This window comes from Lonchura striata, chromosome 1 (assembly GCF_046129695.1).
Source record: "Lonchura striata isolate bLonStr1 chromosome 1, bLonStr1.mat, whole genome shotgun sequence".
Lineage (NCBI taxonomy): Eukaryota > Metazoa > Chordata > Aves > Passeriformes > Estrildidae > Lonchura > Lonchura striata.
The window spans coordinates 84395740-84423276 of NC_134603.1; the positions used below are offsets into that span (position 1 = coordinate 84395740).

General features: G+C 39.3%; 1 protein-coding gene across 1 annotated transcript in view; it reads left to right on the plus strand.

The window, feature by feature from the left end:
- Window positions 1-27537, plus strand: part of COL15A1 (collagen type XV alpha 1 chain) — a 120489-nt gene that overhangs the window by 66571 nt on the left and 26381 nt on the right. The window contains exons 17-25 of the mRNA XM_021553386.3: window positions 8154-8222; window positions 10459-10503; window positions 12867-12902; window positions 15561-15623; window positions 16531-16566; window positions 16675-16758; window positions 21704-21769; window positions 23549-23584; window positions 26141-26203. Coding sequence (XP_021409061.2) covers window positions 8154-8222; window positions 10459-10503; window positions 12867-12902; window positions 15561-15623; window positions 16531-16566; window positions 16675-16758; window positions 21704-21769; window positions 23549-23584; window positions 26141-26203 — 498 coding nt within the window. The remainder of the gene's footprint in view (window positions 1-8153; window positions 8223-10458; window positions 10504-12866; window positions 12903-15560; window positions 15624-16530; window positions 16567-16674; window positions 16759-21703; window positions 21770-23548; window positions 23585-26140; window positions 26204-27537) is intronic.

Here is a 27537-nt window from a genome sequence, read left to right on the forward strand (position 1 = left end):
GCGCTTAGGATCTTAATACCTTAATACCTAAATCTCAGAGGAGCAAACTTGGCAGATAAGTAGGAAAGGGTGAAAACTGAGAGTCCCTGCTTTTATGGATACAAATGCAGAAGGACGTGAGCTCTAACTGCAGTAACAGTATCTCGACTGGCTTAATCTTGAACTTTATCTAGTCAAAAAAATTGGTATGATTGTCATTTTCCTGAGAGGAACACTACTTTAAAGAGACTTGCTAGCTGCAGCTGATCTTTTGGATGCCCACCCCTCCCATCTGTTGAGGCAGCACCGTGGTCTGCCAGTTTGTTGGGGTGACACTACCTTTTGGTTGGCAGTCTGTTTATTGCTGTAAGGCTGTTTCTGCAAAATACTCCTGTTAGCACTTGTTAGCATCTGTGATCAGCTATGTGCAAAAACCAAATGGCATGGTGTTTGCTGGCACTTATGCTTGCCAAAAGAACAGTTTGAGCTGCAGAAGGTACCTGGTAAACCCATTAAAAACATGTAGATGTCAAAAGAGATGATGTGTGATATAAAGTATGCATCAAGCACTCTCTTAAAGGGAAAAACAGACTGGCACAGTGCAGTCAAGGGAAAGGAAGGGCCCAGAAACACAGTGTGGTTTACCCTCCTCAGTGAGAGTTTGATTAAACAGGCCAAAGAGAATATGGGGAGATTTTTCTGTTGGTATTTGATATATTGATAGCTGATGGAGGAGCAGAATGAAAGTCTGAATAACATTAAATCAATCTTAGGTGAAGTTGCACAAAAGATCTCTCACCTTGATCCCCCAAAATGAAGGACCTGATTCCAGATATACAATCCTTCTGCTTCCCTTACTCTTGTGGAGTTGGCAGAAAAGGTCAGAAGAACAAGATTCTCTCTTTTCCAGTGCAGTCAGGTCAGATGATGTTTTCCATACCTTTGGTGTTAAGCTGTCATTCAATAGTAGCTGAAGGTGAGGTGTTTTCATTGGTTGCTTGATTTCAGGCTTTCTCCTAGTAATGGTTTTAACCTGGTCAAAATCTGTGGTTGGTACAAGTGTATGTGACCAAGCGGAGCCCTTCAAAAAGGATGTGCCTGTACAGTCCCATTCCTGTGTGGAGTGTTTGAGCTTATCAGTGGCTTCAGGGGGTGCTGTGGAGGAGGCCAGCCTATGGTGTGAAGAGGTGAATGACCTCCTTTCACTGGTGGCCGAGTTTAAGGATTAAATTGAAAGATTAAGGAGTATCAGGGATAGTGAAAGGGAAATAGACTGGTGGAGTTCAGCCCTCACATCTTTAAGAGAGGCTCACCAAGAGTCAGAGGACTCCTATGCCTTTCACTCTCAGGCAATAGAGTGTTGGAGTTTAGAGTATCTTTTTGGTTGTTCTGGATGATTTGAGCTTTTAGTTTATGGGAGAAGTTGTTGACTTTATATGAGTAATTATAAGTAAAAAGGTTTGAATAGTGTAATAGAAAAATTGACATAGGGTGGAAAAGTAGAATTTTAGGATTTTTTAGAATGAAATTCAGAGGTATAAGATGGAGGAAATTAGGCATGCCCTAGCTTCTTTTTCTTTCTTCTTGTCCTCTATGTCTCAGTGTGATGGTGACACTTTTCTATTAGTTTAGGATAGGGACACCTTGTTTAATGAAGATTTAAATATTAGTACAAGAACTGTAAACATGGTATGTGTAATTTTAGGTATATAATGTGGGAGATTCCTGGGGTGGGAAAGAAACTGCCATAGCTTCTGTACTAGCTAGACCTCAGCAGGTCAGAGAGAAGCTATTATAGATAAGAAAAAATAAACAATCTTGAAAACTCGGCTTCACGCATTCCAGACCTCTTCTTCAGCAGCCGGGCTAAGGAAGAAACAACTTTCACACTGCTAAAGTCTTACCAAATGACCTTGTCAGTTTTGGCATCTCTGGGTGGGCACGAGCTCACCAAAAGTGCTAAACATCAGACCCTAGCCCAAGAAGAAAAATCCCTGAAAAAGACAGCCTAAACCCCTACAGAAAGCAAACTTCTTCAAACTCAACCTGGAAAAGATAAAATCCAAAAACCCTAGGTATTCTCCACCTGTTATCTGCTGGCCAGAGACTAAAAAAGCTTCCAGACCGATTTTGCAGATGACACAGATATTAGTGAGACCAGTGAAAATTAAGAACATGGGGGGGGGGGGGGGGGGGGAGGGGGGGACAGGGGGGGTCTGTTCCCAAGACCTACTTAATATCTTATCCACTCTAAAGAATGTGGCAGCCACTTATCCTGTGACTTTAGCCAACAGGGAACTCAAAAATCTTTTGCTATAAGTCCGTTCTAATTACCCACACACTGAGACCCATGTGATTTTTGGGCCAAGATTTTTAAAATATGTTAATATACAATTATATCATATAGCAACACAAAAAGACAAAATAACTATAAAACTTACTGCTCCAGCAAGAACCATGCTAGAAGCAATTTTAAACAAAAAATCCACAGAGTTGACTCCCACAAAAAAAAAATAAATTCCATCTTACAAAAAAGCAAACAAAAAATACACCCACCAAAGAGGGAGGGGGGCAAAAAACACCATACAAGCTACAAACAACAAATAACCCTAAAATATCGGGGCGGGGGAACAAAACCTAACACCAATCAAAAAAATACAAAAAGTATCATCAACCAATAAATCTCCTCAGGGAGAGCACCTGGTAGATGAAGGGGAGTGGAAATCTGTCCCTGCTCAGGAAGGTGATAACAAAAATACCTCCTGCCCCCCATCCCCTAGCCAGGTACCACTTCAGAATAGGTATGAGGCCCTGTATCTAGAGAGCTAGCCAGATGATTTAAAAGAAAAATATCTACCCAGTGAGCCTTCCAGTTATGACTCATCTAAAAAACAGATTACCAGCTCTAACAACAAGAAGAAAGAAAGGGTAATCGTAGTGGGTGATTCCCTTCTGAGGGGAACAGAGAGCCCTGTATGTCGACCGGACCCATCCCACAGGGAAGTCTGCTGTCTCCCTGGAGCCCAGGTACAAAATATCACTGAGAAGCTTCCTAAGCTGATTCAGTCCTCTGATTATTACCCACTGCTGATACTCCAGGCTGGCAGTGATGAGATTATAAAGAGGAGTGTCAAGGTAATTAAAAGGGAATTTAGGGCCCTGGGTCAAGTGGTTGATAGGACAGGTGCACAGGTAGTGTTCTGCTCAGTCCCATTGGTGGAGAAAAAAATGACTAAAGAAAGAGGAGAACTCACATCATTAACAAGTGGCTCAAGTGTTGGTGTCATCAGCAAAATTTCAGATTCTTTGATCATGGGGCAACTTTTACAGCATCTGCTCTGCTGGAATCAGACAGGATACATCTCTCTGTTAAGGGCAGAAGGTTTTTAGCTCATGAACTGGCAGTCCTTGTTAAGAGGGCCTTAAACTAGGTCTGAAGGGTGAAAGGATGCATCTGGGCTGTCTGGAAGCAAGTCCAAGGATGGTAAGACTGTTAGGGGAGAAATCAGTGGACCAGCTGAGGTGCATGTACACCAATGCACACAGCATGGGTAACAAACAGGAAGGGCTGGAGGCCATGGTGCAGCAGCAGAGCTATGATGTAGTCGCCATCACAGAAACGTGGTGGGATGACTCACATAATTGGAGCACTGCACTAGACGGCTACAAGCTCTTCAGAAGAGACAGAAAAGAGAGAGGAGGTGGAAGGATGGCTCTTTATATTAGGGAAGTTTTGGATGTCATAGGTATTGAAACTAATGGCGATGAAGTTGAGTCCCTATGGGTAAGAATTAAGGGGAAGGCCAACAAAGCTGGCATCCTACTGGGAGTCTGCTATTGTACACCCAACCAGGATGAAGAGGTGGACAGCTTATTCTATAAGCAACTGAACAGTGTTTCAGGATCATCAGCCCTTGTTCTTGTAGGTGACTTCAACCTACCAGACATCTGCTTGGTACTTAATACAGCAGAAAAACAGCAGTCTAGAAAGTTTTTAGAGGGTGTGCAGGATAACTTTTTGTAACAACTGGTGGGCCAGCCCACCAGGGGAGGGACTATGTTAGATCTGTTGTTCACACATAGAGATGGACTGGTGGGTGATGTGGAGGTTGGAGGCCACTTGCGGCACAGTGATCATGAAATTATAGAATTCTTGATTATTGGTGAAATAAGGAGAAATATCAATAAGATCTCTATGTTGGACTTCCAGAGGGCAGACTTTGGCCTACTTAAGAGAATTATTCAGAGAGTTCTTTGGGAAACAGCCCTTGAAAACAAAGGAGTCTAGGATAGATGGGTGTGCTTCAAAGCAGAGATCTTGAGGGCACAAGAACAGACTGTCCTTGTGAGCTGAAAGATTAATTGACAAGGCGAACAGCTGGTCTGGATGAGTGATGGGGTTTTGAAAAAACTTAGAAATAAAAAATATATATATATATCATCTTTTTAAGGAGGGACATATTTCTCAGGAAGTATTTAAGGGAGCTACTAGGACATGTAGAAAAAAAATTAGGGAGGCCAAAGCTCAGTTTGAACTTAAACTTGGAAATTTCTGTTAAAAATAATTTTTAAAGTTTTTACTAATATATTAATAGTAAAAGGAAGGGTATAACCAACCTCTGTTCCTTATTGGATGAGGCAGGCAACCTAGTAACTAAAGATGAGGAAAAGGCAGAAATGCTTAATGCCTACTTCTCCTCAGTCTTTAGTGGTAAGACAGCTTGTCCTCAAGACAACTGTCCTCAGGGGTTGGTAGGTGGTGCCAGGGAGCAGAATGGTCCTCTTGTTATCCAAGAAGAGGCAGTCAGAGAACTGCTGGGACACTTGGATATTTATAAATCAATGGGACCAGATGGGATCCACTCTAGGGTGATAAGGGAGCTGGCAAATGAACTTGTGAAGCCGCTCTCCATCATTTATCAAGAGTCATGGCTCACTGGTGAGGTTCCAGATGATTGGAAACTGGCCAATGTGACACCTGTTTAGAAAAAAAGGTAGGAAGGAGGATCCTGGTAATTGCAGACCAGTTAGCCTGACCTCAGTACCAGGTAAGATAATGGAGCAGTTCATACTGAGTGCTATCACACAGCACTTACAGGATGGCCAGGGTATCAGACCCAGCCAGCATGGGTTTACAAAGGGTAGGTCATGTCTGACCAACCTGGTCTCCTTCTATGACCAAGTGACCCGTCTGGTGGGTGCAGGAAAGGCTGTGGATGTTCTCTATTTAGACTTCAGCAGGGCCTTTGATACTGTCTCCCACAGCATACTCCTGGAAAAGCTGGCAGCCTGCAGCTTGGACAGGAGCACTCTGTGCTGGGTTAGGAACTGGCTGGATGGCCGGGCCCAGAGAGTGGTGGTGAGTGGTGCTGCATCCAGCTGGGGACAGTCACCAGTAGTGTCCCTCAGGGGTCTGTACTGGGACCAGTTCTATTTAATATTTTTATAGACGACATGGATGAGGGCACTGAGTCCTTCATTAGTAAATTTGCAGACGACATTAAGCTGGGAGCTTGTGTTGATCTATTGGAAGGAAAGAGGGCTGTGCAGAGAGACTTAGATTGGTTGGATAGATGGGCAGAGTCCAACAGCATGAAGTTTAATAAGTCTAAGTGCAGAGTTCTACATTTTGGCCACAAAAACCCCCTACCAGGTTACAAGCTGGGGACAGTGTGGCTGGACAGTGTTCAGGCAGAAAGGGACCTGGGCATGCTGGTCGACAGCTGGTTGAATATGAGCCAGCAGTGTGTCCTGGTGGCCAAGAAGGCAACCTGGCCTGCATTGGGAATTGTGTGACCAGCAGGATCACGGAGGTCATTCTTCCCCTGTTCTCGGTGCTGGTGAGACTGCATCTTGAATGTTGTGTTCAGTTCTGGGCCCCTCAGTTTAGGAAGGATGTTGAGATGCTTGAGCACGTCCAGAGGAGGGCAGCAAGGCTGTTGAGGGGCTTGGAACACAAACCCTATGAGGAATGTTTGAAGGAACTGGGGTTGTTTAGCCTGGAGAAGAGGAGGCTTAGAGGTGACCTTATTGCTGAAGGTTATTGACCTCCTGAAGGGAGGTTGTAGACAGGTGGGGTTTGGTCTCTTCCACCAGGCAGCAACTGACAGAACAAGAGGACACAGTCTCAAGCTACGTCAGGGAAGGTGTAGTTGGATATTTGGAAAAAAATTTTCACTGAAAGAATAATAAAGTACTGGAATTGTTTTCCCAGGGATGTGGTAGAATCACCATCTCTGGATGTGTTTAAAAAGACTGGACATGGCACTTGGTGCTATAGTCTAGTTGAGGTGTTAGGGCATAGGTTGGACTTGATGATCTTAGACGTCTTTTCCAACCTCATTATTCTGTGATTCTGTGATTCTGTAATTGGTGTCTCACCCTTCCCCTTACACTATCGAGTGCACCACAGCTGGGCTAAGCTGGGCTATTTCAAGTCACTACCCAGCAGAAAGCTAAGCAGGCCAGGAGTGTGGGTCCTTTAAACATGGTGAGATGACACAAGGGCTTGCTGTCACTAGGAGGTGGAGCTTTGTTCCTATTCCTTCTCCCATTTGTAGACATTTCTGGCACATTCCTGGCCTTCACCTGCACTACCATTCAGTATCCCATAAATTTTTCCACAAGCCAATTTAATTCACTAAAATTTTAGAGAACACTCACTCCCCAAAAGTAACAATTTTCTACCATTTTAGTCATCTAAAGGAAAGTGAGGGGATTTGACACCTGGTGCTGATGCTGCAGATGAAGGCTGTATGTCTGTGAGCAGGGAAGTAAAACAAAGATTAAGATTTTCTCTTTTCAGAAAAAGGAAACAATTAAGCCAGCACAGCTGCAACTAAAACTGCAGCTAAAAGCAAGTGAACAGTTCCCTGCTGGCATGGTACATCCAGATGTTTTGAAGGACAATCGGATAAGTTTGGACTAAGCACAAGCCAGGAGATAGGAACATGAGAGATGCTGGCCTGAAACAAGGAATTATGGCAGCCTGCAGTTTTGTTTTGGTTTTTTTTTGTTTGTTTTTTTTTTGTTTGTTTGTTTGTTTTTGTTTTGTTTGTTTTTTGTGTTTGTTTTTTTTTTTTTGTTTGTTTGTTTGTTTTGTTGTTTTGGGTTTTTTTTCTGCTTTGGAACTGGCATCTCCTGCTTCTGCCATGGATCTGCAACATCACAGAAAAAATGAAAGCTGGAGGGAGGTTGCTGTTTTCTATGTAGTTTTCCTTAAAACTACTAAAAAATTTCAATAGGTATAAAACTACTAAAAAATATCCTATTTTGCCAGAGCAGAAATAGGTAGTCTGTTCTCAAGGACTCCCACTACACAGAGACTTATTTCTGAAGTTAACAGAGGGCAATGGAAATGGACAGTGGGCTGGAGCAGATGACCTGTAATGAAAGCCTTGGGGAGCTCATCTTGCTTAGTCTGGATAACACTTAACTTTCATCTCTGGAAGGTTTCAAGGCCTGAGTTTCCAATGCCCCAAATAACCTGATTAAAATTTAGTATTGACACTGCTTTTGACAGGAAGTTGGGCCAGGCAGCCTCTGAGAGCACTTTCAACAAAATTAATTCTACAATTTGATGGTGGAATTTTTTTCTGCTCAATTTCAGATTGTAGTATTTTAGGCAGGAGTTCAATATGCAACTGTGAGAATTAGGAAGAGCCTTTTTTGATGAAAAGTGATTGCTGCCTTTAACAAACTGTTTGCAAGTTCCCCCTGCCAAAGTTTTGGTAACCCTTACTGGTCATTTGTGTTTCAGTAGCTGGGTGGCAGGTAAATTCTACACAGCAAAATACTGCTTAAAAGTGTGCTTAAATACAGTACATACTATCTCACCTCTGTTTGATGCTCTTCAGCCTGAAGTGCTGGAGCAATGGTGCCAAGTTGGCAAAGTTGGCAAGACAGTAAAGGCCAGAATTTCTCTAAGGAAGATCAACATGTTTTTATCACATTTGAGCAAAGCCTATCTCCAGAACATCCATTTGACTCCAGAAAAAGTTAATGAGAAAATATTAAAATATTTGTGTTCGGTATGTTTCCAGTTTTTACAGAGCTTCAGAAGATAGAGCAGTTGGGAAAAAAAAAAAAAAAAAAAAAAAACACCAAACCACAACCAGAAAAAAACCCCAAAAGATACATTCTTAAATTCTGTACCATTTTGTCTTTTCCATTAGGATATGGAAGGATCAGGTAGCATCAACCTGTTAAGTGAATCAAGAATTCCTGGATCAAGGGGACCAAAGGTGAGTGGGTGTTTTGAAGGAGGGGAGTATAATTTGTTGTTGGGTTGTTTGGTTTGTTTTGGGTTTTTTTCCAAACAGAACTTTCCTCCATTCTGCTTTTTGGAATCATATAGCCCCAGTCAGCTATAGATTGAGAGTCACTACATTGAAATGGATTCACTTGCCCTAGAATGTCATTAAAATAATTGTGTCCTCCAAAGAATCTGATTGATACCTCATTAGCTAATGATTTTTTTGATTCTGCTCTGTTATATTTTTGAGATCTTAAAGGGTGAAATAAGGGTTTTCACATTATCTAGCTCTCTATTTCTCCTTTCATCCTAACAGATACCTTTATCTCATAAGAAGGTGAACCACGTGTATGAAGTAAACTTGAAATGTTATAGTTTGACAAACAAAAGTATATAATACAACATGCCACTTTTAAACTAAAAAATTGTTCCCAGTAGTGTGGGAGCAATGTCATAGACAAAGGGATGCTTTTTTACTCCATTACTGTGTCTCGGGAGATTTTTTGCTAGTGTGGGCCACTTAAATCATGAAGTAGGGAATATGGGAATATAATGTATCAGTACCAACAAAATCATTTGGATTTATTGTCATTCTTAGCAATTGAAGGAGCTCCAGTGGTTTAGTCTGGCAACAAAAGGAGACAAAGGCACAATCCAGTAGCTACTTAATGAGTCTCTGAGGGGCAACTGCAAGTATGATTTAGCCAAACTGTTCCTTGTTGTGCCAGTTGGTGCAGCAAGGGATAGTGGTCACAATTCGCAGGTTGTGATGTTCAGGCTAAGCCTTAGGAGAAGGCTGTTCACTAGAAGGTTGGAGCAATTGCCCAGGGAGATTGCAGGTCTGGTCTTGGAATTACCAAGACTTTGCTGGACAGAAACATGACTGACCTGATCTGAAGCTTCAAGGGAGTGAGTTGTTTCGACGGCTTCCACAGGCCTGTACAATCCTGTCATTCTATGAATCATCAGACACCAACTGAACGCTGGAAGCAGGAGTGACTTTGACTCCTTTACTGTGTTGGTTTAAAGTACTAGTAATTGTGTGTCACTGAAGATGTAGCTGACAGCTTAGAGAACTTTGCCCCCTCTTACGTCTTTTCCTAGATACTAAAAATAGTACAAAAATATAATTACAAAAATAAGTATTTAATTTGCTAGCTGAAGGAGGTGTCCACAAGCAGGGCCGAAATTCTGCATTCCGACCTGGCCTAGTCACAGCCTTACTCTCACATTTGGTTTTATAACAGGCATTGTTTCCAAGTAACTCTGCTATAAATATTCAAAAAATGTCTTGTTGCAGTTGAACAAAATTTTCCTGTTACTGCTTAATTACTCTGCAAAGTTTGAGTCAGTACAAAAGAGAGATGTAAAAAGGAAGATAAGAAAAATAAGAATTCTGCTGAAATTATGAAAATACTTTTACATAGTTACTGTACAGCACTATGAGCCATTTACACCTTATCACAACTCCAGAATACCCAGTGGTGTTTAGGTGAAAAGAGAGAATCTGCTTCAAAGGAAGTTGCAACTCAAAACAGCTGCTAAGAAATAAATTACTTCTATTGGCATTGTCTTTGTATCTGTTGAAATTTCTATTAAAATAGCGATTGGGTTTTGAAGGAGAAATATAAATTATTTTTTCTGACAGCTCAGCTCTCGTTTCCAGGGCTTCTTTTATTTTCTTCCACAGATCAGTGTAAAGTTTCATTGGTGTTTTCATTATTTAGCATTACCATTTATATCTGCTTTCATATTCCAGATAAAGAAAATTCAATCACTTTGTTGAATTCCTTTCTATTCCATTCAACTTTCTACAATGACCAGTAATGAACTGCTGTCCATTTTACTATCAAAGAGCCATAATTGTTCTTTACAACCCATGTCATTATATAGAGATGAGAAGAATTTGAATTTCCAAATTATTTTTTAAATAAAAAATTTGGGAAACTTATTTTAAATCTAGCAAGATTGTGTTGCTGCTAAACTGGTAGTATATCTTAATTTTAGTCAAGAATGCAAATTCAAAAAAATTTAAGCAGTTGAAAGCAGTACATCACAACACATGTGCTTGGATAAATTTATTTCTAATATTTTCTAAAAACAAGTATAGAATGCAGTGACAGACATAAAGATGTATTTGTAAGAATAAGTGCATTTTTTCTGAAAAAATAATTTATTTTGAAGGGCCATGTGGATTTACCAGTAAATTTAGTGTATTTTTATAGGGTTCTGCAGGAAGACCTGGACATCGTGGACCCTTAGGACCAAAGGTTAAAACACTTGAAAGATAACCTATATTGTTTTAGCATTTCTTTTTCATATATTTTTATTTCCATATTCCCAGAATTTGCCTGAATATAACATCTTTCCTTTAAGAATCATATACTGATTAATTTGGAACATATATTGTTCCCATTTACACTGGATATCTATGCAGCATATGTGTTATTAGAATTATTTCACATCCAACAAAACCACTGAGTAAATACTAACTGGGTTATTACATTCCATGGCATCTTTTTTAAATTTTTTTTGGACATCTGGCAATTTCTCTTTTTTGCTCATTTATATGTCACTCTGGTCTCAAAGAAGATACATGTATGCTGTTGAAAGAGGAATCTGCATGAGGAGGCCTTCTGATCCCAGAAAGTGATAGGAAAACATTCTGGAAGGTGCTGGGGGAAGAAGGGAGGAGCAATGACTACTTTGCTTAGTTTTATTTGAGCTTAGAAGTGACTGAATTTTTCCACTTTGATGCTGCTACTGGTTGTGTAACCCATGACGAAAAAAATTGAGAGATGGAAAATCACAGAAGAAAAGGGCAGATTTGCAGAATGGGTCCCTTAGACAGGAAGAGGCTTTTCCTATTCCTATGTAAAGCTTGACCACTCAGGTTAATAGCACAGCATGACAACACCTTAAATGTGAAGTTAAAGAAATCTAAGGTCTTCATTGTCCTGGGAAATAATAGCAGGATTGAAAGAGTGGGAAGTGGAAGTTGAGAAGTAGCAGAGCTCATCCTCTCCCCGTGAAATTTTCACCTGAGCTTACACCCAGCACTAATCACTGACTGCCCATTGCCAACAATAACTGCATACACCTAATTCATAGCACAACAGCCACCAAAGATCTGACCAGCCCTCTCTGTCTACAGTCTGTAAAGCTCAGCTTCTAGAGCTGAAAAAATCTCTCCATTGTGTATTATTCCTGTTACTGCTGGAGCACATAACTTACGAGTGAAAAAAATCACAATTTGCACAGCACATGTTTGTGAGTGATACTGGAGTGGACTGGTAAGAATAGATGCGCTCTCACATGATGCTGCTCTGTGCACATGCCCAGGTGCCAAGTCTCCACACTGAAAATTCCTTTTTTTTTTTTTTAAATTATTCTCTGTCCTTAGCTAGAAATTTTGTTTCTAAGAAATTCTGCTTCATAAAGATTTCAGAAATTGAGGTAGCAGGATTCTTAGGATTTAGGAAATGGGCTGGAGTAGTAGAGATAGTCATAAACTTTGGCTAAGAGACCTCACCATCACCTTGGTTTAATCATTCATCCCCAAGATACATGAGAAACAGAAAGGAACCTGCTATTGCCTGACATCTTACAAAACCAGGTACACTACAGCAAAATTAATATAAAGTGGTTATAATACACTATCATTCTCATGGGGATGAATTTTACACCCACTTTTCATGATTATAAATTACTTCACTAAGCAACAGTGGCAAAATACAACAACCACCCACTTCCAGAGCCCAAAGCCCAGAGCTAATGCATCACGAGGAGTTGAAGGTATAGCTCTGTTTCATGCATCCTTCGTCCTTCAAACACCCCAGACAAGTACAGCTGTCAGAGAAGACCTTCTATGATCAATCTTTTCTCTTTCTCAGCAAGTAAGCATGGATCCAAATTCACTTTCACTTTTATTATTATGAAAAGCTGTTTCCATTAAAAAACAGCCTACAGTCTTCACACTCTCTTGAATATATGAACTCCCAAAAAGCAGTAAGCATAAACATAACATTTGAGGCAATGGCTGATTTATTCCAGTCTATATTCTCTATCTCCAAAGAAATAAACTAAATTGGATGTTCTCTATCTGTTACAAAATTGAACAACCGTGTCTACTTAGAGCTAAAATCCTGCAGAATCCGTTCCAAAGGTGGAACAGTGCAGTGTTCATTATTTCACTTGTGGTTTGATGCAGTGCCCAGGTAGGTGGAGAGAGCAGCAGTGTGGGGAGACTGTGTTAGCTGTTTTGGAGGAAGATGGTGAATCCTTTGTGGAGACACAAGGTCATGGCAGCAGTGGTAGATCTGGGGAACATCACCATGAGCTGGTTTCAGACATCAAAATGAGGGTTCAGGAATGTGGCTTGGTGAATGCTCAGCAAAAATAATGAGTTGTGACCATAAACTCGTTAGATGTGGGTGGCAACTGGGTGGTTAAAATCTCAGAACCAAATAACAAATGCATGCCAAGCATAACTTTACCAAAAATACGCCATATTTTTACTAATTGTTTTACTCCATTTGGTTCCTTTGTTTTTAAGGAAAGTAGCATACATGTTTAAAACCCTTGTAATTACTGCTTACTTTAATACTTGAGCTCTACTTTGTTTCTGTTTCAGGGAGAAAGAGGCAACATAGGTCCCCCAGGTTCAAAGGTGGGAAGTTTATTTAACCTGATCTAAAACCTCAGTTGTTTCTTTCTTCTGTTTCTTTTCATCTCTTCATGCACTTAGGGAATGCACTTAATGAACATTTCTTGCTCTGTCAGCATATTAAAGCCCAGAGTGGCTTCACAAACCCCTTTCTCTGGTGAATTGTGTCAGGAGCCAGTATAAGCTGGTGCTTAAGACTTCTGCCTAAAATGTGGTTAAAATTGCATCTAAAAGGTGTATGTCTTCAAAGACGTCTTGCAAGGCCCTTCACATTTTCACCAGAATGAAGATAAAAATCAGCAAAGCTTAGACAGAAAACTAAAGTTCCACATGCCTGTTCCTTCATATGGTGGTGTATAGTTCCCACCCCACACCAGAGGTCTGTGCTACAGTAGTAGGCTCATGTCTAATGTCTGTCTTAATCCCTGCCTTGAGCTCCTCTTGGAGCCCACCCCAAAACTCCTCTTTGGGACTGTGCTACTCCTTGCTGGTCTGTGTCTGACCTGAATGTCTCTTGCAGGCATAAGCCAGCAGAGAGCGCTGGTGTGACTCTAGAAAATTAATAAAATAATAAAATAAAATAAAATAAAATAAAATAAAATAAAATAAAATAAAATAAAATAAAATAAAATAAAATAAAATAAAATAAAATAAAATAAAATAAAATAAAATAAAATAAAATAAAATAATAAAATATAATATAAAATAAAATAATAGCCTTCTTCTGCATTTGGCATGGCCCTGAAATCAAAATTTGCTTTAGGAAACAAGATAAATGCAGTTATGCTTGCTGAGTATTTACAAGAGTATTATCACAGTCTTCTAGCAGCATCTGCTTGTTTATTTTTTAAAAATACCAACAGTGTAGCAGGACTCTTCTTACCATAAATTCCATCTGCTGTACATATTATGAGTGTTGTCATTTCACATAGATATTTGTCAGCATGATAATTAAAGTTGATGCGCTGACACACAGGACAGTAGTTGAACTCTTGTTAACCAGTGTGAGACTATAGAATATTTTATTTATTATTCCTACATGTCCCTTCTTCTTAGGTCCTTTTTCTAGTAATTATTGTTGTTTTATGTGAGAGTGCATTTGAAATATGTGTATATTTTAAGTGGAGTAAATACAGGATTATTTTAAAAATAAGAATTTTATCCCTTCAACTCTCAAACTAAAAAATATGCTCTTGTACCTGAGCAATGAGCTACATTCTTAAAATATGATGGAAGTTAGAAATAAGGATGTCTCTGAATACATTAGCTGCAATAAACCATCTTACTTAACCTGGATCTTTTCTTCCCATTTAAATTTCTTTAGGAAAACAAATGGGAGAAATTATTCAGCATTTGTAATGGTAGGAAGCTATCCTGCAAGTACCAACATGCCTGAAATGACAACATTCTGTTGCAGAAATGCTGCTGTTCCAAGATAATTTCCTCTGCCCATATACTTTTCCTGAAGATAGATACTTATAATTTATCATAAGCACTTGAGAAGCTTACATCCAAGTACCATTTTTACTGCTCATACAGATACCAGAATCCCAGTAGTTGCTTTGATGCCTAAATTCCATTAACAGTCAGTCACCCTTTATCCTGTCTATAAAATTGTTTATAAAATGAAGAATGGAATATTTCAGAAATCATATTGTATTCCTGACCCACACTCTTCACTGATCTCTGACCAAAAAAAAAAAAAAATAGCAGTGACGATATCCTTTCTTAATGAAGCAGGCACATTACATCTTTTATGGTTGTACATATATTGTTAAAACTCAAATATGTTTTCTTCAAGCAGAGCAAAATGTTGGAAACACAACAGTATTTTCTAAAAACCAAAATGAAACAAACAAATCCCCAGCATATTTCAAAAAACCCTCAAAGCAAAAGCAAACAAAAACAAAAACAAAAAAACAAAACAAACAAAAAAATAACAAACCGAAAACCACATACAAAACAAATACCCAAAAAACTCCACCAAAGAAAACAAGCTAGCAAGAGTAATCGGTCCCTTGGATGAATCATTAGGCTGCTCTGTGTCATTTCCTTTGCTCTTTCATATGATGCAGAGAAAAACAGATGCAAAAAGCATAGCTCACTGTTGATCTGGTCCTTTGAAAATTTAGAAACTTCTTTTATCCATTTTTCTTAGGGCAAACTGCATTATTATTAGTGCTTCTGTTTTTCCCATATAGCAGAGTAGCTATCAAATTCCAGCAGTCATATACAGGCCTGTAGTGAAATACAGCAGGGGGTGTTTTTACCCCACATACTGACTCCTGTCTACATCCGATGCCAATGTCTACATCCCTTCTCTTCCTCCAGCTTGAGAGTCACTTAACTGAAGGGTGGAAATAGCTCATCAAAAGTATTTTGAAGGAAAGCAACAAAATTCACCCTTTTGCTAAACAGGGGTGGAAGCAGTGAAAAATGATTGAAGCTGCAGGGGGAAAAAAAAAGCCATAAGCTTGCTCTGGAGAGGGGGAAAGAGCAGGAGGAGTGGAGAGAGCAGATGACTAATGAGATAATGAGCCTCCCCCAAACCTGCCCACCAGCCCGTTCAGAACTGTATCGTGACCCTCCCCAGTGGCCGCCTCCCGCTTGTGTGAAACTGAATGCAGTTTAGAGAGAATAACTGTGTGTTTTTTGTGGCAGGGGATGCCAGGCACAGATGGAAAACCAGGCTTCCCTGGCATTGCTGGGCATCCCGGAGAAATGGTGAGTGGGGTTATCATCATCTCTGATCACCTGACACACACTGGCTCCCAAACCTACCTCTTACTGATCAGTAGGATCAGCGCTTGCCAGCAGAGTGTGAAGAGCTGGGGCTGTGTTTGTCCTGCTTAATCTGGAGCAGTTACCTCAGATAAAAACCACAGAAGCAGAATGTAACTTGCCCATGCTTCCCTCATCAATCAGAAGAGATACAGGCACCTCCAGAGGCTAGTTCTGATTCCTCAATGATCCTTCTGCTTTTAATTATTCAGAAATCAGCTCTGCCTTTAATTAGAGGAAATCCAGTAGGCTCATAGGTGATTTTAATGTATTTCTCATGCTTAAGACCCTCGAGGATTACAGTGTGCTTTGCTTGGCAAGTCCCACGGCTCATCCCATGGTACCTTCCTCTCACTTGTGCCAGACAAGTGTCTGCATTTCTAGCACAGGGAGTTCTACAGCAGGGCTGATCAAGCTTAGAAATAAGCTGCCTGAAAGATGACAGTTTAGCTCCCCTGTCTTCTCCTGTCTGGTCCTCTGGGAAATCCCAGACACAGCTGATGTGGTTGATGCCAGAAAAGGACAGCACAGCCCAAGATGGCTGATTTCAGTGCAGTGAAAGAAAAGTTCACTGGATTAATTCCCAGCTAATGAAATGTTTTGTGTCCATTTGCTTCTAGTTGTCTGCAAACTCTGTCAAAAGTTCTGGGAAATACTTTTAAACCTCAAACCTTCAGAAGATCTGAGTTGGCCCCGTGTGTGTTTTGAGAGAGCTGGGAATTGATTGTTCTGTACATGAAAATCACTGCTGTGCTCTTTTGTGGAGCAAGGGAGAGCACATTTCATAATTTCACCTTTTAAATCACTTATGTTTTTTTTCTTTCTTTTTTTTTTTTTTAATCACCTGAAGGGTCCAAAAGGAGAGAAAGGTGACCCAGGACTTCGGGTGAGATTGTGTAGATTTCATTATTTTCAAAAAACCTATGTGAAATGTAAAATGTAGTAATGTAGTGCTTAGTGTATGAGTTTTCCACATGTAATGCTTTTGAAATAGGGTGAACCAGGACAGGACGGGAGCAGTATTGTGGGACCACCTGGACCACCAGGACCACCAGGGTCAGTCATAGCAATACCTGAGGTAAGTGTGCATGTCAAGCATTGAGGTCTGTTACTCCCCTTACAGAGAAGAGGGCACAAGTGGTTAACACACTGGCAATTCTGCTGCTCACTCAGGTCATAAGTCTACTCCTCAAAACAAAAGAATCTCAATATGTCTCTGTATCAAATGGATTTCTTTTGAAAATATTAGATTGGAGGAAAGTGGGTAAAGAGCTTAACTACAAGAGTTATGAGGTCATATTGAACATCTCTTTAGGTGGCTCTATGGGAGTTGTGAGCATCAAATAGAAACCAACAGAGAAATACAAAACTGGGAATATTTAACAAAGCAAAGCATCTGAGGCACAGTAGTATGGGGGGAGAGTAATTTCCTGATAGTTGTCCTCTGTACAAACCAGAGCACTGACTCTGGAAGCAACAAGGGGTAAAATAGTAGAAGCCCATAAAAACTCTCCAGTATGCTTTAGATGCAGGCATATTTTCAGTTAGTTTTGCAGTATGTGCATCAGCCTTTGCAAAAACAGTACTATATGCAGTAATGAAGGCTGGAGATTAGGATGTATCCCACTTGGATATGACAACAAAAATCTTAGTAGTTAGCCTGTTGTGACATTAAGATCTGGAGGAACTGTGAGTGACTGCAGGAAACTTCACCTCTGAGAGGTGGAGGTTCCTGAAACAGCCAGCCATATCCATAGGAATGTATAGAAGGGCAGTAAGAAGAGTTTTTTATTTGTAAGAAGAGAAAATGCCCAGCTGAGAAATCTGTGTTAAGGGGAGCTTGGCACCATCATTATCATAAAGCTGAACTACACATTACCTTTTTTGACTGAAACAACTGGGTTTTCACTTAGGCTTTTGCTGCCAATACCAAATATAGGATTAATTTGCATCCCATAGGCCACATCACACATCCTAACAGAAGTGATTTTTTCTTTACTGAATTTACTGGGAATCCATGCTAGGATCTTGGATCCCAAGTCTTGGATGAGCAGAGTTATATACTCATAGAAATGTTGGTTGTGTTCAAAGTCCTGCTCTTAGTGGGACTGTCAGCAGCTCTACACTTTATCACAATTCTGTTGGAGTTTCTGGGGAACTGCTCAATAGTTGTGATAGAAATCCTGATGTAAAGTTCATGTTCTTTCTCACAGCCCTGCCATGGTGCCACTGTGGGGCCTTAACTCTTATCAGTGACTAAACAGCTCTGTTTGCAATAAAAATTAACCTCAATGTGTTGCTCCATAGCTCACTAATACTTGAAAAAAACACTGTGACAGCCTCAGAGTGGGGACAGTACATATAAAAAGCATAAAAAGATTATTGAAGCTGACATAAACTAATGACACTCACTTCCTGGAGGCTGCATGACTTCCTACCTGTACTAGTCACAGTTCACACATCTGTCAAACATGTAGCTATGTCTGAAGAAACCTAAAGTGCATCCTCTGAATCCTCCAGATCCTCTGTATGAACTACTTTTACCTTGTATTACAGAAATGTATAGAGCCTGGTAGAATCTGTATTGCATGAGGTGTATTACAAATCCATATAGAAACCCATTTCCTTCTCTAAGCACTTTTGGGTTTTAGAAGTAAGCTCTTTTTAAAGATTGAGAGCATTTACGCCTTTATATACATTTGTAGTATAGGTGTTCTGGGGAGGTAGAGCAAGAACCATCAAATCCTCTGTATTGTTAATCAGAATATTTCTCTGAGAACTTTGTGTACTGGATTTTGATACAGTTCATGCAACGTGTGTGGAATTATCCATCACTATGTATGACATTGAGTTCTTCCTGTCTCACAAATGCTTGTGTAAGAACAGGATATTTGTTGGCAATAAGTTTGCTGAGATAGACATTAAATTATCCAAGTGCATTTTGTTAACTCAGTCTCTCTTCTTTCATAGCAAGCTTCAAATATGGAAAAGAACTATTGCAAGCAGACCTATCAATTGCAGTTGGAATTGCAGAACTAAAATAAATAACACTGCCAGCTGTTGTAATATGGATATTGGCTTGATGTGGGTAGAGCAGCAGAGATCAGTGATCTGAGTGAACCATAGGGCACTTAGAGAGATTACTCTCCAGGTCAGGGTCATCCATTTAACCATTGTGTAGCCAAGAACAATACTTATTGGGCTACAGAAGTCCAATGGACTTACCCATCAAAGGTGGAAAGAAGTTTTCTTAAGAAGGTCTGTTTGGCTACAGCTAAACTAACTTTGTGTTGCTTGAACAAAAAAAAGGAAATAAAGAGTTAGTTCAGTTTCAGTGCTGTTGAAATATTTAGAGTTGACATGGACAACTGTGACCCAGGGCCAGGCTTCACCAGTAAGTATCTGGCTGATAGCACATTGATTGAGCTGCACTGAAAAGTGGACCTTGTTTTCCTTCTCATTTCACCTGGTCCCTATGTGAATGGAGGAGATTTGGCTCCTTCAAGAACTACTTCTCATACCATGAAAATAAGTGTTAGGGGAAAACTGAGGTCTGCAGTGGAACCTATCAATTTCCAGGCTTTTGCAGTTCCCACCAGCAATGTAGGTCTTAGAGGCTTTCTGTCCTTGCTGCCTCCTCTGTTGCCTCCTGTGACTGATCAGGAGACTGACTCATCATGTTTTAAAAAAACCAGTGTCCCTCTGTTTGCTGTTGTTTGATATTCCAAAACACTTACATCAATATTTTTCATCCTATATTGGCTATTTCACTCTTTCAGAGCATAGTTGCTGATACTCAGTGCATTTTCATGAACGGAATCATGATAACCAGAGAATCATATTTGTTGCTATGATTTTATCACAGAAATATAGTTTGGTATAGTACAGAAGTAATTTTGAATAGAGAAACATTATTGGATTTAAATTTAAAACTTTTAAACCTTTATGTTTGGCTGGCAATATTCACCCATAGTCTAGGTACAAGAAACAAAAGTCACAAAGAAAGGTTAATGTTGAGGGTGTAAAGCAGATGTCAAAAGATTTTGTTCAGCCTGTTCTTTCTGTAATTCTGAAAAGGCCATATTCATGCCTTTTGGATACAAAGCTGAAGGTTTATTTAGAAACCAACCCAGATAATCATCCTAAAATATAACAGTGAAGAAAATATGGAAAACATATTTACTTTATTATTATAAACATATATAACATATTATTTTATTTTATTTTATTTTATTTTATTTTATTTTATATAACATATTTATTTTATTGTAGTCAGCACTTTCTGAACTAATTCAATGTGTTTAAGAGTTATATTGCTGGATTGTTGTTATTAAAGCTGTTTGCACACCCAAACCCAAAGATGAATATTCCTGGAAGAAGTTGTGAAGACTGAAATCTTTTTCTTTAATCATCACTCTCCTACCTTTTGTTTTCAAATGTTCTTCAGCATTATGTACGGTTTTCTGACTTCCAATCACAATTTCCATTTGCAGATCAACTGTATGTGTAAAATATACAATGTGCCTGATCCCAAACTCAGCAAAGCCTTTGGGATTCTTTTCACTGACTTCAAAATAGTTTGGATTGAGCCCAAAAACAATTAATAATGAGTGATTCCACAATGAAAAGACCATGTAAACCCAGGACTCCTGGATTTCTGCCACCAGATAAAGCAGAACAATTGCAGCAGTGGGACTCTTTTATTACTGTCATTAAAGTAGGAGGCTGTGTCCTGTTCCTTTTCTGGGGCATGTAAAACTGGAAATTGAGTGGGACCAAGGGCATCATACTATCCCTGAAGCATGCAGTAGAGTTAATGCAGCCTGGGAGATGGAGTGCTGTGTGTAGGATCTAAACTCTATTTTTACTTGACCATTTTTCTGGTGGTTTTTGTAGAATATGAGGACCTCAAAGCACAGAAAGCTGGCTATACACTGCCATGCTCAGATGACAATGGATAGGATAGGATAGGATAGGATAGGATAGGATAGGATAGGATAGGATAGGATAGGATAGGATAGGATAGGATAGGATAGGATAGGATGTGTGATCTGGATTTAAAAAATAGTATTCAGAGACTCATAGGAGTATTGGAAGTGATCTCTGGAGGGCATATGGTCAAACTCCTATTCAAACAAGGTAGTATCAAACTCAGTTCCTGGATACTGTATTCATAACAAATGTTGGAAAATATTGGTGGTCTGTTCATGTTGATCTACACATGGTTGCAGACAGTAAAAGAGGTATTCAAATCTCACAAAACTGCAGTGACAACATGTTTATTTATGGGCTAAGTAAATCCCTGGCACCTGAAGGCATGCCCTATCCTGGCATTGAGGACTGTTGGAGCAGATCTCCAAAAGTCCCTGTCCATCTTCATTATTATGCAGAAATGCCTGGGTTAATGGGAAGCTCACTACTTCCAGGACAGGGAGCAGTGCAATTACACTGTGCTGTTCAAGCATCTTGAGACTCAGCACTGGGTAGTGGAGGAGCTGCTCCACATCTCAGTTTGGGGTTCCAAGCTAGTTTCAGATACAGCAGCATGATCAGTGCTGACTTAGGAATTGCAGCATGGCGTTGCATGGTGTGATGCAGACATGTCCAGAATATAATTAAAACTTCAGCTCTGCAACAGAGGATGAGTGTGCTCATACTGATTCACCATCTTAGAATGCCAGTGACACACTGGAGCATAAAACCTCCATTTGATCTTTATCTTGCTGAGGAGGAATGGCTTCAGGCTGCAAAATTTGGTATCATAGCTTTCAAATTTAAAACATGAGTCAGTTAATTAAATTTCTGAAAGTATTCTGAGATCTTTACAGAAGAAATGTAAAAGAAATTCTAGGTTTTCTTTATTCCAAATGTATAAAGAAAATTAGAAGTAGAGAGCCTTTTCTGACACCTTATTTATGTTTGGGGGTTCTTCATAGTTATAAAGAGATAACTACATTTCTAAAAATGTGTGTGTGCCTTAGATAAACCATTCGAAATAACCTGTTTCTTAACCCTTTTTTTAGTTACTTCTCAATAACACAGATGGAATTTCTAATTTTGCTGAAATTAAAGGACTTCTTGGGCCACCAGTGAGTATACACTGCTTTATTAAATCTCCAGATTTTCTCTATCTTCAACATCTCCTTTGGAGTATCAACTAGAGATGAGTTTCCTATACATTAAATTGTGTTTCTGCTAACTTCAGCACCAAAATCTGTGGAAGTACTTTCAGGCAGAAGTGAGTTCTGTGTGAACAAACTACTTTTACACTTTTGTATGAAATAAATTGGCTTATCTCTGATTCTGAGCTATATACTCAGAATTATAGAAATGTAGAACTGTTGCAAAAATAGCGACCAAGGTTCACATTTCTTCCACTTTTTCCTTCTTGTTTTTCAAGTCACATAGCATTGGCATAAAGTGTATTTTACTCACTTCTGCTTGAGACTTCAACTAGAAATGCTAGGCTCCTGTCTATGAGTTTAGTCTCACACAAGTTATAGCTGTGAATGAAAAACTAGGAATTTAATGAAAGAACAACTCAGGTTCTCTTCTAGGTGCAAAATAGTTCAAATACTTGAAATCCTGAACGCTTCTTGGTAATGATTTCAAGTTCCTAGAACTGGATTCAAAGAGAAATCTACCTTTTCCAAGCTGTGGAGTCTATTCAAACTTGCCCAAAAGTGTAAAACATATTGCAAAATTTTCACCACCACAAATTAAGCACCTCCCTTTACAGCTAGTTTCATTTGTGAATTCTAGTTTGTGTATTTAATTTTATCTGTTTTCTTGTTAGTGAGCACTGTGATTCCTCCACATTGAACCCCTGATGAAACAAGGAAAGTCAGAATCTTCATAGCCAATAGCAGAATTTCACTCTACATAGCTTAAGTTTGCAAAAATTTTGTATCTTATCATTACTGCTGTCCCAAAACAAATATTTGCTGAATCTGTCATTGAACTGGGAAGAAGGGCATTAGCTCCAGCAGCAGCTTGTAACCTTTTTCTGCTAGCCTAGCATAGCTCTTTCCACTTGTTAAACCATGGAACAACTTCATGTTATTGTGTCTGCATCCAGCCATGCTTATGGTAAAACAGTTTTCATGGAAGAGTATTTTCATGTATGTCTCAAAGACCTGGTTCTCCTAATCCCTGGACATAATAGGATGTCAGGACAGTATGGGCCCCCTTGTGTGAGCTCTGCCACAGTACTTGCCACAGGTAATTAAAATCTTTGTTTTGTGATAGATGTTAGAGTCACATTCCTATAAAACAGAAGTAGGTCCTGTAGCTTGAAGAGCAGTTGCAGTGAGAAAGATTTGAACCTCAGTCTCAAAGCTCTAACTCTTATGAGGAAAGAGGTGCAGTCTCATAGTGAATGGGGAAATAAACATTCTGCTGATCTGAACCGGAATTAAACTGTCTCTCTGCAGTTACCAGAACAGGGCAATCTTAAATACAACCAATACATATCCCAGTCTGTGATTCTATTCACACACTCTGCTTTCTATCCAAAGACATCCAGGACCGAAATGGGAAAATTGGGCAGCTTCTGTGGTCTCTGTGCCAGTATCTGGAAAAGATTCAGAGGAGGCTGAATAATGGTTGCATGCCTTTCATATGTAGAAAATGTCATCCTTTTTCAGTCTTTTCAGGATCTCTGCCTCAACAGTTTTTGAGAGTATATGCTAAGTTAGAAGCATAGGGTATTGTGGAGATTCACATCTTTACTGTCAAATGAATGAAGTTCTTAATTCAGTAGTAGATGAGTTGATATTCACAAATCACACAATACATGAAAAATGCATACTCTGTTTGCAAGTCTGTAATATGTGTTTTTAAAGGGTGTGATTTTTAAAATTTTGCAGGGGCCAGATGGCAAGCCAGGTCTACCAGGATTTCCTGTAAGTATTAATTACCTAGGGTTTAAACATATTTCCTAGGATTTTAAAATACTTTTCAAAATAGATTAATATTCTTTAAAATTTATTTGTACACAATTTGCATGAAGTCTAATTTCACATAGGATGCTGCAGGTCCTAGGAAGTTACCAACCAAGTTAGAAATTTATTCTGTTGGAAATTAAGTACACTCCACTAAGCTTATCTCAGTGTCAGTTCTGTAGTTTAAATCTGGGTGTAATTAATGGAAAATTACAACCTAAGGAAAGGTCTATGCCATATAGGAGAAACAAATGGAACAAACGGACTTCTAAATGTTATCTGCGCATATATATATATATATATATATATATATATTTGTAAATGTGTTATTCCTCAGGCTTTTTTTGTCATCACTACAAAGATGTTCCCTTTTTATTTTATCCTTTAGGAAATATTTATGATTTTTCATAAAAACATACCAGGGCTACCATATAAGCATTTCACAACCACAGTATCAAACGGTGCCTTTTGCTATGCTACCTACCTATTGTGCTCAGTCTGCCATACATGTAAAAACATCTTCATTAACGACTTAGACATGGGACTTGGAGGGATATCAAGTTTCAGATGATACAAAATTGGGAGGAGTTGTTAACTCCCTCCAAGGCAGAAAGAGCCTGCAGAGATACCTGCATAAACTGGAAGGCTGAAGGATCACCAGCTGTATCAGCTAGAGATGAGTGGTGACTTAAGAATTGCAGCATGGCGTTGCACGGTGAAGGGGGCAGACTCTGTGCCTAGGATGGTCACCCTGGTTGTGCATGTAAACCAGGGAATGACATGCTGGAAAGTGCCAGGGAAAGAGACCTAGAGGTCCTGGTTGGTGGCAGGTTGAATATCAGTCAGCAGTGCCCTGGAAGTCAGGAGGGCCAGCTGTGGCCTGAAGGGCATCAGGCACGGCATAACCAGCCAGGCAAGGAAGGAGATTGTCCCACTGTGCTCTGTAATTGGACAGCCTCACCTTGGATGCTGGAGACAGTTTCGGGTGCTGCGATGTAAGAAAGACATTAAACTGTTATAGAGTGTCCAAAGGAGGGCTGTGAAGATAGTGAAGGGCCTTGAAATGAAGCCATGTGAGAAGCAGCTGAGGTCATTTGGCCGGTTCAGCCTGAAGAAGACGAGTCTAAGGGGAGACTTCATTGAAGTCAACAATTTCTTTGTGAGGGGAAGAAAAGGGGCAGGCACTGATCTCTTCTCTGGGGTGACCAGTGACAGGACCTGAGGGAATGGCTTGAAGTTGTGTCAGGTGAGGTTTAGAATATTAGGAAAAGGTTCTTCACCCACAGGTTTGTTGGGCATTGGAACAGGCTCCACAGGGAAATGGTCACAGCACCAAGCCTGACAGAATTCAAGGAGTGTTTAGACATTGCACTCAGGCACATGGCATGACTCTTGGGGTGTCCTGGGCAGCGCCAAGAGTTGGACTTTGATGATCTTGTAGGTCTCTTCCAATACAGAATATTCTGTGATTCTGTGATTATTTGGCTTATGATTTCAGATAGTATTGTTCTAATTATTGTATTCATATTCTGTGTAGTGTGATGAATTACTTTCCCTTGTTATGATTGTTCTGCAGTTCAGAGCATGCATATGGTCTCAGGATCCTTTGTCTATTGCCTTAGAACAATTAAGCTGAAAACTGGGAAAGTTGACAAAAGATGTTAACAAAATGCTGGCAAATTGCCCAAAATTCTACAGAAGGTTGCTTTCTGAGTCCTGAGTATTGTGGACTGCATGGAAAACCAAAGAAAGGGGAAGAACCTCCTTAAAAGTATATTTCATTTGAAAAAGAGCAGATAACATTTAGAAGGTGATGTAATGAATTTTTGGTTCCTTATAGAATTTCTACAGACATGAAAATACCATTCTTGTTCTCACCTCATGTGTTTTATTTATCTCTTGACAAATGCAGAAATTATGTAGACTTGAGTTTAGATCTTGGTGGGTAAAAAGAATGCTTCTGAATGCTCTTGGAAGATTGTAAAGTACAATCTTCTCTGATGGGAATGCTTTCCCCACAAAACAGATAAAGAAATCATCTTGTTTTCAAATACATAAGCTCTATTTCACATGCTCTTTTTTTTCTTTTTTCTTTTTTTTTTTTTTTTTTTTACATACTGTTAAAATTATATCTTCAGAAATTTTGTTGAAAATCAGTCTGGCTGAATGATCATGGAGAGAAAGAGGATTAAGTACAGAAGAAATAGCAAATTTTAGGTTGAATTTCCATTTTTATTAATATTTGCTTATTTCCCTTTGTGAATGTATGTATCATCTACACTGTGATAAACATCAGGATTTTTACATTTTGGTCTTTCTAAAAAATTTCCTTATGTGATAACTGGTTTAGGGAATAACTTTATTCAGAGAGCAATTTAGTCTTGTAAGAATTTTTAGATTCTAACCAGAGTGATTTAAGAAAGTTTGCCAGTAATTTAAAATTACATTTAGTAAAATAACCTAGCTCCCTATTCTTCACAAATATCACTATGGATTTATGTGTTTGTTTTTGTCTAGGGCCCTCGAGGTCCAAAAGGTGACACTGGTTTGCCTGGATCACAAGGACCTAAAGGACAACAGGTAGGAAAAAATGCACAGGGGAAAGTATATGCTGAGAAATGTGTTAGATGACAAGTACTTAATGACATTAAAAGTTTAATGATTCTAATTTTGTTAGGAATTGTGATTTTAATAAGTTCATGTGAAAAATGGACTAGGGAGAATGTGAAAATGCTAAATGGCATCCCCTGATATAATCTCACCAAGAGCTAATCTTCCTGTCCCAGTGCTGAAATTCATCAGCACAGTATGCACTTATCAGGTTAAGTCTCTTTAAACATTAAACATGAAGTGACCTCTTCTTGCCAGCTGATTGTTATGCTGACACCCTGGAATCCTATCCAAAAGCAAAAAAAAGATCAATCTGTTCTTCCTCCTATGCCAGAGAGGGCTTTGCCTACAGAATGAAGATTGCAATTTCCAATTCCCAAAGAAAATATAAGATTTGAGGAGTGCTCTTCAAAGATTATTTCCCTTGTTTCTTCACAAAAAGTCTGTATTTTATAGCACTGCTGAGAGGTTTCTAAAGACTGACTCTGCTCTTTTGCAAATACTGTTGCAGCTGTTCCAGTTTTTTCCCCTTCTTATCCACCTTCAGGAAGCAGGGGAGAGGAATATCTAATATCTTGGGGATACTAAAAAAGAAAAGCAAAACCACTTTCTGCTTATTCTTTCTAAGTAGCTAAGCTCACTTTCTCACAAGTAATAGGAAGACTTGGAAATGGTTAATTATGGTTTAAATGGGATAGCAGATGAACAGCATTATCATTGCTCAGAAGGAAAGATCTCAGGCCACAAATACCAGTCCCTGTTTATCATAAGGTTTCCTGTTCTTTTATAAAATGTGTTAAAAGATCAAGCTCAACCTTAGAACCAGTTGGGTAATTTTTGGTTTAGGTTGTGGAGCTATTTACTTTTGTTTTTTGGTTCATGCTTTTCTTTGCTTCTGGCATCCACTTTGTCAAGAACTCAAAGCTTTGAAAGCATGTAATTTTGGATGCACCAAAAATATAGTGATGTATCTGATGGCGTTTCTGAGCTGTGAACAGCAGGCTACACTCAAAAGTGATGAAGTCTGGGATCCACAGTGAAGCTGTGCAGAAACCTTTACTTAAAGGATCATGGAATTCAACCTCAGGTCCATAAATTCTCACAGAGGATAAAGTCAGTGAAGCCAACCAAGCCTTGGGGAGACTCTAAAGTATCCAAATTATCTTCAGGGAGACTTCAAAGACTCACAATAGTTTAAGAACCTGTGAGAAGAATTTAGTTACAACACTTAAAGTTCATTGAAAGGTTTATAACATGGACTGTCATTTTAATCGGCAATACAGTTGCTAGCTTCAGGCTAGATT